Genomic DNA, 11,461 nt, shown 5'->3' with positions numbered 1-11,461 from the left:
AGGGAAATTCTACATATAGAAAGTTAGTCAGAGTGTGTAGGAACCTAACATTAGCATTTATAATTCTAGAAGAAAAATGGAACATAGCATTCTCACACAAAGATAATTATTTACTTACATGTGACTGTAGTATTCAGCCTTAGATACAGTCCACCCTTAACAAATTCTGTTTTATAAACAAGCATTTTGCATGTATATGCTCTAAGGCTGGTAATGTGTAGTATTTAGACAGAAGAAAATAAAAAGGAGAAGAGTCAACTTTTTAATGAAGAGTGTGTTTTTCTGCACATTCTAACATTTAGATGTATTTAAGTCAATATATTTGTTTGAGTATTAACCTGGCATGAGTTCCTTCCATCTCATTTGAGAAGAGGAAAAAAAAAAAAAAAAAAGAAGAAGAAGGCTAAGATAGGACAGTTTGGGACAAAATATTTTCATGTTTCAGTTGTGCTGCTGGAATCATACAAACTTGCTCAGGTCAGAAAGCTGAGATCACCATGCCTCAGGATATTTCCTCTCTTGGTTATGAGCAGTGCTTGAATCACCAGCGAGATCTGGTCTAAAGAGTCTGCTTCAGTCTGATTTCTGTTTGAACCAGTTAAAAACCTACTTCTGCAGTAGAAAGTAAAAAAATTCTCTGGACTTCATCTAAAGAAGACAAAGTCTCTAATGCCTGAAGTACATCACCTGTGACTCTGCGACACACCCATCAGTTCCAGGTGCTTCAGACAATTAGACAATATTTAAACCAGCCCAGCAGCTGCAGATGATTGCCCACAGCAGGACCTGCCCCCAGCTGAAACTAGGAAGCTGTGGACAGAGAGGAAGACAGAAGGGACAGTACCCCTGAACCTTGGCTGGTCTGGAGCTTTGCAAAGGAAGATGGGAATTGGCTTCAGGTTCCACAGCTCAGACAGTCTCAGACTCCAGACCCAGTCACTGGTGATGGTAAATTGTGCTCCCAGCTATTATCAGCAGCCCTCACCATCGCAGCTGCAGGTGGCAAGTGACTGCTGTGGTGATCAGAGACACAGACTTTGTTCAGAACAGTTCATGCTACACACATTTCAGCACCTTTTTTTGGTATAGCTCCCCAAAAAGGAATACATACTCAAGTTTCTTTAAAGTTGCTCTCATTCCAGTTCAGCTGTGCTAAGTTACAGTCACTTGTCTCAAACATCATGAAGAGGGAAAACAAAGCCAGCACATGATGAGCTCTAGACGAGGACTAAGAGGACCTACTTTTTAGAAGCAAGTTTAAAGGGCACTTACTAAATGCTAACCATGTTTGCCTCAGTTGCAGGTACACTCTGAAGTCCGTCTGGAAGCCAATATCGTAAATGGTGAGGTCAGAGCCAGGTATTCCTTTCAGATGATCATACTCCCAGTAACAATGCCAGATGCCTTTTAAAAACAATCAGTATGAGTGTTTCTGAAGAGTGCAAAGACAAGTTTTTTAAAGAAATCTCTTAGAAGCCAAGTGCTTTGACCTCAGTGTGTCAGGTAAGCAGAAACCAAAGATGCACAACTGTGAGATTAGTCAGTTGTAACATCACAGACACAGGGAAGAAACCTCAGCACAAGTGAATACAGGCCAAGCATAATGTGGGTAGTTTACTCCAGTTACTACATCTGATGCTAAGACTCAGCACAGATGGATTCTTAGTAAATGTTGCTGCCATTTAAGCCCTTCTCATTTAACTATGTCTAAAACTAGGCATTAGTTCCCCCAGTTGCACCATTTAATTGATGTAATCACTTATTTTCCTTGCCCAAACTTAAGCAATACGGAAAAATAGCCTCAGAGACTAGAATATTACACCTACCATAACCTATGATTCCAATCACACCAAAGATGAAAATCCAGAAGAGAACCCCAGCCGTGAACCTCAGTAACACAAGGAAGAGCAGACTGACAATCATTGCAATGAACAGACCACTAGAAAGACAAGAAACAGAAACACAAGGAAAACAAGTGTGAGAACCTTCACTTTCCTGCATGCCTGTTCCTCCAAGGGAGGGCCACTTCATCTCATGTAAAAGATGTACTCGTAAAACTGTATTTCCAAATCTTCCTTATGAAGTACATCTCCTGGCTATGATCTGCAGTTAGAAACAAACCGCTTATACATGCTTATCTCAAAGGGCAGAGACAGAAATGTTTGCACCCAGGAGGTTCTCAGGTTTCCTGAGAGAGACCAGTACAACAACCTTCTGGTCCTTTACACCAGCTGAACGACGGCCTTTCCCAGGCCATGGCCCACTTGACAGTGCAGAAACTTACACTGAAGGAATCCCCGTGTGTAGAGGTTGCTGGTTTATGTCTTCCATTAAAAATCCCTGCTTAAAATGAAATGGTGTCAGGAAAGTGACATTTTAGGAGCTTTACTATAAAAAAAATTACATTTAGAAGGAAAACCAGTGACTCCTTCAACCCATCAGAAGAAGAAATTATCAGGGCATTGTGATGCATAAAAAGAAATTGCTACGAGCCACCAATAGGGCCTCTAGAAAAGACATCTAGAGTGTCTTCTCCTTATCAAGTCTGTGGTAAGGAAATTCTTGTTTTCATTTCACTTCCAGAAAGCAACTCAGAAAGGAAAAAGGCCTTTCCACTCAGCAAGGTCTTCCAAAGCAGCATACATAAAGCAAAGTGAACAAAGCAATGTTAACAATAATCCTACCCAACAAACATCCAGCTCAGATGCTTCACAGAATATTGCATTTATCAGAATTTTAGTAGGTGTTACATCAGAATTTTGTATTAGTGCACACTCAAAATTAAAACTTCTTCTTGCCTATCTTCAGTAACTTCTCTTCTGAATGTTCCCAGCTTATTTAGCCAGTTACAAAAGATAAAAAATAGGTCATCCTGATCATAAACACTCAAAACGAGATGTTTTGGGTAAAGTAAGACAGATGGGTAGAGGGACAGGAAAAAGAACATCAGCTTATTTAGTTAAACCTGTGCAAGCTGGTCTTAAGTCCTATAGAGGCTTCCTAGCATGCTGTATTTTCCTTTTCTGAATAGCTTGTCTGGAATTCAGAATGTGTTCCACAAAAAAAGTTGCAGTTTTGGAACTTACCACTCTTGAAAGCTGTAAGTTACCTTCATCTAATGTTATTTTTAGATATACATGAGTCCTAGTAAAACCAAAACTGAGGACATGGCAACAACTGTCCTGAGGCTTGAAAGCAGCAGCTCTTTTGGGGGTTGCAAAGAGGACTAGAACAATTACATATTTAATTTTTAATCCAGTCTCCTTTCATTATCTGGCCTTCACTGTCACTACCCAAACTGCCACTTAAATACACTTGTCCAGAAATAACTGCATGTATGACATAATTTGCTGAAAAATGTGAAGAAAATTTTATCCAACTACTTTAAAAGTAGCAATAATTCCTTATAAAAATATCATATTTGGAATGTGGAAACTGACTGCAGTATTTAGAATTTCTATTTTTAAAAAATGGTCCAGTCTCTCTCCAGCAAATCTGCACCTCCCTTTGCAAGAAGCTGCACTATAACCTGACTTCAATAAGCAATCCAGAGAGAACTGAGCTGGCTACATACAAGGGAGTTTATTGCCCCTTTTTAATTCTGTCAATTTCCTGCACATTCTACAATCAGTTTGGAAAAAATTAAGAATACCCATGAAAAATCTTACATTAAAATCCAGTACCAGGAAATGGCATAGTCTTCAAAAATTTTCATTCCAACTGATCTTGCATCCAGGACATTATTGATGCCACTGAGAAAAGACAAACCAAAGGAAAGGTTGCTTCAGGTATAAAAGCAGAATTTATTTATACAACAAAAAGGCTCAGTGAAAGAAATATTTTTTCTAGAGGTAAGAGTATATTACTGTCCTCCAGCCAACATCACAGTTACGCCAAAGCAAAAAACTGTGTTAAAATGTCTATACAGCTCCCCAAAAAAGCTTTATTTCAAGTACTTTATGACTGCTAATTATCACCAGATATAATTATTTATGATAATTCCACAACAACAAAATCCACAACAAATCCACAACAACAGTGGATGCAATTAAGATCTGCAATGTACCAAGAGCCAAACAGTTGTGACTCCAGAACTGCTAAGAGCAGAGCAGAACACAGCTCCATGAAGCAAGAGGTAACTTTATGGAACTGTCTTCCTATCCTGCAAAGTACTTGGCCATATTAATATTTTCCTAAGAAGAAATTAAGGATCCTCTCAAAGAATAGACAGTGTAGCTGTAGGTGCCTGAGGAAGGGAACTGAACAGGGTGCAGTTGTTCCCAGTGTTGGCAAGGGGCTAGAATGTGGTATTTTGGATTGAGAGGTAAGAAAAGGTACCTGTGCCCCAGCCAGGCTGGTTGACAGCAGCTGGAAAAGGGAGGCAACTGCAGCAGTTCCCTCCTCCTGGTTGATGCCAGGACTGGAGGTGTTTGCTGTGGCGGGGTCATGCACCACTGCCCAGTCATTGCTTTTTGACCCTCAGACGTACTAGGAAGAGGAGCGCTCTGACAAGGTGAGACGCCCAAAGCACCAGGACAGTCCAAGCCAGTGGGAAGGAACAGTGGGGCCATTCCAGGCTGGCCCGAGTCCTGCAACACGAGGATTACATTTTCTGCCTCCTTTAGCTTTCTTTAACACTAATTTTTGCTAGGAAACCCAACACGAACGTCTTTAAAACTGACAGTCACTCTGAGACTGTCACAGCAAACCTTCTGGCTCCTTGCTCATTACTGCATACCACAGTGCTGGTTTTCCTTACTGGAATTTTGCCAGTGCTCAGCCACAGAGAGACCATTTACTAGCAAGTCTTGCCTGGGTAACCCTCAGCCATTTGCTGCAACAGTTTCTAATTATTTTTTCAATACCTGAATTAGTTCACAATCTCAGACTCCAACAAATGAGCCCTTAAGAGGGGTAAAACCTACTTGGCAGCTTCCCTGAGATCAGTCACGTTTCTTGTTTTCCCTCTTCCATCTTTGAACGTAGTCTGATTTGCCACCGTCAGCACCCCATTCTTTGTGGAGAAGTCTGGGAAGCATCTCTTAAGAACTGTTCAAAATACCAGAAAAAGCATGCATATTACACCTCATGCCAAGCTCCACTTTTATCGCTTGTCTTTTGTCATATATTTAAGCAACTTCAGATTCACAATCAGTTGTTTTTCAACTGATTATCTAACTGCATTGTCTTTGACAAATCTTGGAAGAGCCATTATATTCAATATTACTGTTTTTGCTCTGGGGCTTTTTGTCCAAGTTCAGGCATGGTGAGATCATAGCTTTCAACTTGGGAGATTCTAGGTGCTACTGAATAACAGTAGTATCTGTAGCAGTTTAAGAATTTGTAATAAATGTAGAACTTACTCTCTGTCAGTATCTGGGCAGCTTACAAAACCTGCAGCTTCTCAAATATGCCATTTCATGGTAATAATCAAACCAGCCCCCAGGGACAGACTCAACATGACTGGTCATGAATGGTATTAGCACCCAAAACAACACATAACAGCAAGTGTCAGCTCCTCATATGTCAGATGAGCTCCAGTACTGCCACTAGCACTAGATATTCTTGGAGAGGAAGCAATGCAAAAAAAGACAGAAACTATTGGTTAGACAGAGGGAGGAGGAGATTATAAAAGAGAGAGAAAAGGAGAAAAAAGGAGAGATGTTCACATACTCATTTATGTTGCCCTAGGCTTTGCTGCAAAAAGTTCTGGTTTTCATTCCAAAGGGAAGGACATGTCAGTCCTCCTACACAACTGGACTAACAACAATTCTGTGTTCTCCTTATCAGGTTCCACTAAACACTGATGCCAGGGTTCAATAGTCGATCTAGAATATTTATCCCACCAATTATTCTGAGGAAATAATTAAGTAACATGTCTCTTTTCCTCCCTCTGTAATCTTTGTCCCATATTGTATTCTAAAAGAAGGTAATAGCTTCTTTGCAGATTATTTTCTGTCTTTTGTGTCAGTACACCAGTTTTCATACTAACTCTTCATATTTTTAAAAAATTCAATCTATCTTTTCTCTTTTTTATAACTCATCACTGGTTTACGTATCTATTTTAAAGCATGAAAAAAACCCCACCAATTTCTTAGTTGCATGAGCTTCTGGGTCAGTAACAGATACTGTTGGCATTACACTTCTGCAGCTGAGATGAGCTCTGAGACCTGTGCTTATCTCCTCAGAAATACCTCCTGACGCCAGTGACAAAAACATCTCTGGCCCTTAACTCCTCTCTGCCCTGCATAGCCAGCACCACAGCTGAAAGCAATCTGCACTGTAACTGGGCTGAAGTGTAACCTGAGCTTCAAGAGCTGCCATGTGGTCCTTCCCACAGTCATGGCAAGTTCTGATGCTAACGGGGTTTCACAGTTCGAGCTGCAAAGCTTTTCTGATCAGTTATGATTCAAGAGCAAGAAAGAGCCCAGCTTGACATGATCACATGCTAGATGTTGACAAATGGCAGTCAGAAGAAGCATCAACAGATCTTTACACTTTCAAACTGCTTAAAATGGAATGGATGTCATTGACAGGTGACAGCTCCGCTGAGCTGGCCACAGAACACAGCTCAGACCAGAGCTGTGCTTCAGTGTGAACACCTGTCATCTGCTAAGGTGTGGGTAAGAAGTAGAGCCACTCACAAGGCCTGCTTGGAATGATCATCGAAGGACAATCTTCATCACGTAGGACTTGAGCAACAGACTAAAAAGAGGAAAAATAGGAATGCTGAATACATAGCAGAGTAACTACGTGGTTTCTCACCCAGTCTGAGAAAATGCCCCAAACTAGGCTTTGTAGCCTCCTCCCCAGACTTGACTGGTGGGGCTGCAAGATAAATTCATGATGTGGGAATCCAAACCATCACTAAGATTTGGGAAAAGACTATGCTCTCCTTTTCTAGTGACAAAAAAGAAAAGACCTGTTCAGAGCAGCATCTAAGCCAGGAGTGACTGGGCAACTGATCCTTGCCTCCCCTTCACCTTTTCTACTTAGTAAACTACTAAGTAGCTATAAGATACCTCAGAAGTCTTAAGAACCAGTTTGAGATATTCTGCTGTGGAGTACCTAAGTACTACAGCATACTGCTTGCTCCAGCACAGGGACCCCCTGGGTAGCTGCAGATACTCTTCTAAGCAAACAGTGACCATTTAGAGTGGAGATCTGCTGTGCTTCACCCCTGGTTAAACCAATGACAAACCACACATAGGGGACAGCTCCTTGTATGGTGAGAGTACCAGAACAATTCAAAGCTTTCCTGTAGCTCAGTAAAATCATGCACATTTCATACCAATTGAAGTAAGAATGCATTCCATTCCCTCCTGACACATACAGACCTTGCGGGGGTTGTTAAAGCCAGGCTTGCAGAACTGCCGGAAGTAATTCCACTGCTCTGGTTTGTATCTGTAGGAAGCCCGAACATCAATGTAGGTTGCAAACCTGTCTGGGCACTTTGACACACAAAGCTGAAAAAAAATTAAAAAAAAAAATAAATAAAATTAATAGAGATACACTGGGGGTAGAGAAGTGTAAGGAAAGTCAGTGCAACTAAAAAGCAAGAAAAAGGCCACCTAACAAAGTGCCTGTTTTATGGATTTTTCTTTGGAAATGTCTACTGTGGTTTTTAGACAGGGACATATGTTTTCCTTCTGATTCCCTAGATGTACACTTCTAAAATTCTTTGATAAAATACACTTTCCAAGTCTCTCCCCATGCCTGGCATATCCAGCCACTCTTCTTAGGTTGTACACATTAGATCTGCAGAGCTTTCCATCTGTTGAAAAAAGAAATACTTTTGTTTTTTTGAACACCAGAAAAAAATATGTCAGGTCCTTCTCTACTTCCCTCAGCAGCAGAGTATATAAGCAAGGTGGTGCAGTAGCTACTTTCACAGGTTACAGGTAATTTCTTTCTATTACATTTGTTAATTGAATATTATTTTTTAGAAGTCTTATGCAGCTAAAATTGTTCATAGAATCATCCTGGTTGGAAGGACCTTGAAAAAACATCTATCAAGGATAGGGATCAGGAGTAAGGGCCAGCTGGAATGGGAAACATCACGATAGTCAAATAAACAAACAATTGACATTTGTGATCAATAAATTGATCACAAATGTAACGTGTAACAACCTGTATCCAAATTAACGCTGAATTTCACTGAACGTTTTCAAGAACATCAGCTGACAACAAGCTCTGCCACCTGCAGTTTAATGACACAGCACACTTACTTTGGCAGCAGCTGGATCAGAGTAGCACTGCACCTAACCCCTCTGACCTACCACAGGTTCTTGCCTCAGAAGATGAGCTGGCAGAGCTGGTTGTGCAATTGTTCAGCAAACCAGAACAGTACAATGGTCTCATGTAAAAAAGACAGTAGGATTAAGTTCAACGCTCACAAGTCCAGTGACCGGGTTTATTTCACAGCTTCACGAGAAGCTGCAGCACAGCTAAGGGAGCACAGATTGTGACACAAGGCAAGAACAAGTTTTCAGGATCTTAATTTACGGAAGTGCCATAGGTTCTAACCTCACCCAGATACTCCTGTTCCTGCGGCTATGCGCATTTTCTTGAACATGTCTAGTTTGAAAAATCCCAGATGTCAATCAAAATTATTTTCTGCACCCACTGATTACTACTGGATAGCTGCCTGTGATGAATTCCCAAGTAACAACTTTTTGTATTCAACTAAACAGCTGAATGTTTTCTTAACTCTTTTCCAAAATAAGGAATCTCATGCACTTCCATTTATTTGTCTGATGATCACAGGCTACAGAGACCATGTGCTACACATCATCCATAAAACAGTCATACTGTATTTTGAAGGACAGGAACAACAGCTTTTTAATCCAAATAAATGTATGTCTAGCTCTCAAGCACCATGACTAAAAGGCAGGGAAAATATTTTATCTCTGCCTCACTCACCTGTGTTGTAGGGCACTGTAGATTTATTAACACTATGGGGCTGGCACACTTCAGAATGTTAAAGTAAAACAAAATGGTCTTGTTCCTATGGAAGAGCATGTAAGATATTAATAGTATAAATATGGGTGCTTATACATCATACCATTCAAACATTTATAGCATACATTGATATTTCAGCTCTATTCTAATACATATATAATATGTAACTATTTTAAGTGAGGTCTGTAAAATACCCCTAGAAAGACACTGTAGTCACTTTGCTTGTACTGAACATACTGAGCATACACTGCAAGCAAAATTACTACTAGTAAATGCTACACTTTAAAAGCTGCTCGTATTTTGTTGATCAGAAGGTGGCACCAAAATCAAAAGCTTTTTATGCTTGGAAGCTGAAAGCAGCTGTCCAGGAAAGAGAATAACAGCATGTGCAGATAATGCTGATAAACTTCTTTAGATATAAATAAGGGGCAGCCTGAGGAATTTGCACCCCAGAGTCCAGATACTTGACATCTTCTGGAACTCGGGACCCTTGAAGTAGCTGTCACCTCAGTTTGGATTTGTTGAAAATCAGCTGCCCCAAGATATCTGGATTTAAACATCTGGGTTTTGAAGACATCAAAATATGCTGTTGATCTTTGCTATGTCATAAATTCTCCTGACAGCTCCAGTGACGATGGCACAGAAGAGTCCTGCCCTTGATAAACAATACTTCAAAGTCAGCTAGCCATGCCAGGACTACACAGTGCCTACAAGACACCATGCCCTCCATGGCCTATGATGTGCAAGAGAACACACTAAGTGTCAGAGTCACGAGTGAGTCCCACTGGGGCCATGTAGCACTGAGGGAGGGAGCAAATGGCAGCAGAGCAATGCAGTGTGTTTGGGTTCACAAGGCTGCCCCTCTTCTCTCTGCAGTCTTGGCACACATCCTGCTCCTGCATCTCCCCATTGTATCTCAGTCCAGGACATCTCCTCCAACCTTCCACCAGCACGTGGCTCCCACCAACTGCTGAATACGGCTGTGTATTCAAAGCCACTGCTGATATTCAAAGCACTGCTGCACATTCAAGCTCCCTTTAGAACTGAGATTAGCTCAACTCCCTGACATTTGACTAGGCTAAACTGTTTTCCTTGAGGTATGTTCTACTATGCACTGTTTAACAAAACATATATCCTGGCAAAACAATTCACTATTAGTAGTGTACACTATCACTAGTGCATTGAGGGGAACACACAAAACACCATAACTTTTTCTCTTAGTTTCTGCTCTTCAGGAGGTCGGACACTTCAACAACTGCTCTGAAGAACCTTGGTCAGAGGGTGAACAGGTCTTCTCAACACTATTGAGTCTGTTTCCTCTGTAAAACAACTTGGGAAGATATAAAGTCCTAGCTCTGCCACTTCCCTCCAAACTGTCCATTGGACAGTGGCTTCCCCAGTTTTTTCCCAGAAAACTAAACAGGAAAAGAAAGAGGAAAGAGCTGTTGCCAGCACTAGCTTCTGGTTTACCTCCTGCATAGCACCCAGCTTCTTGGCAGTGACAAAGAAAGTGTTCATAATACCTACTTTTTGAAAGGGAGAAGGTGAGGGGAAAAGCAAAGCATTTTTAAAATTCTGTTTTATGAAATACTTAAGTTTTTCAGAGAAAAAATGGATGTGACAGCTTTCTTTCCTGAGCAGCTAGTTTCATCTAGAAGTACTCTGTTGATATCAACTAATTCATTTAACTCTCACATGTCACAATTTAAAAAAACTGGGAAACACAGACAAGTAAATAGAGCTGCTTGGCTGATACCCTCCAGGAAGGTATGGCTACTGCTACCTGTGTCCAAGACCACTCAAGTCTCCTCTACCAGCACTGATAAGCACCAGAAAAAACCAACAGCTTTTCCTTATAGTCTTTTCTGTTATTTGGTGCACACTGAGAAAAACCAAGAACAGCCTACAGTGCTTGAGGACTACTCTTATCCCAAGGTGGACAGCAGAAATTACTCAACGGGTTATTAACTATGCAAACTTGGGCAGCTAAAGACTGTGCCAGCTAGTCATAAGTTATATTGATACTTTATAAAAAATATTATCTGCATTATGAAAGCAAATGCATTATAGTAATAATTTGGGTCCAGAACTGCACCAAACAAATAATCTATTTCTGAACTTTATTTGTAATAAATAGAGTTAGTGACACTGTCCAGCTTCCCATAAGACCCCCTAGCAGCAAGATTTACACCTCACATCTTATTCATAGTGCACGAGCAATAAAGGCAAGTGTAGGGATTTAGTACTCACTCATTGGGGGTATCTTTCTGACCACAGAACTGCCCGTAGCTGTCAGTTGGATAAATCACTTTCCTGGGGTCCCCGTGCACCCAAGCTGCAGATACAGGTGTATCTTTTAACATTTAGGTCAAGTGTACACAGTTAATAATCAAAACTGACTGGCATGAAAATGTGTCACCTCTAAAGTAACATTTGTTCATCACACTGAAGAGGATTGATTTGTACATTTCCTAATGAAAAACTAAAACATAAACCAAAC

The 11,461-nt window shown here is 40.7% G+C and overlaps 1 protein-coding gene across 1 annotated transcript in view; it reads right to left on the bottom strand.

Moving 5' to 3' along the window:
• SLC44A5 (solute carrier family 44, member 5) overlaps positions 1-11,461 on the bottom strand; it is a 38,733-nt gene that overhangs the window by 13,563 nt on the left and 13,709 nt on the right. Inside the window, 8 exon segments of the mRNA XM_009994566.1 lie at positions 1,273-1,404; positions 1,827-1,939; positions 3,669-3,752; positions 4,926-5,049; positions 6,645-6,705; positions 7,338-7,466; positions 8,923-9,007; positions 11,212-11,296. Of these exon segments, the coding sequence (XP_009992868.1) occupies positions 1,273-1,404; positions 1,827-1,939; positions 3,669-3,752; positions 4,926-5,049; positions 6,645-6,705; positions 7,338-7,466; positions 8,923-9,007; positions 11,212-11,296 (813 nt within the window).

This window comes from Chaetura pelagica, unplaced genomic scaffold (assembly GCF_000747805.2).
Source record: "Chaetura pelagica isolate M959 unplaced genomic scaffold, ChaPel_1.0 scaffold243, whole genome shotgun sequence".
Classification (NCBI taxonomy): Eukaryota; Metazoa; Chordata; class Aves; order Apodiformes; family Apodidae; genus Chaetura; species Chaetura pelagica.
The sequence above is the reverse complement of the archived record's forward strand: the minus strand, read 5'-3'. Positions and strand labels throughout refer to the sequence as shown.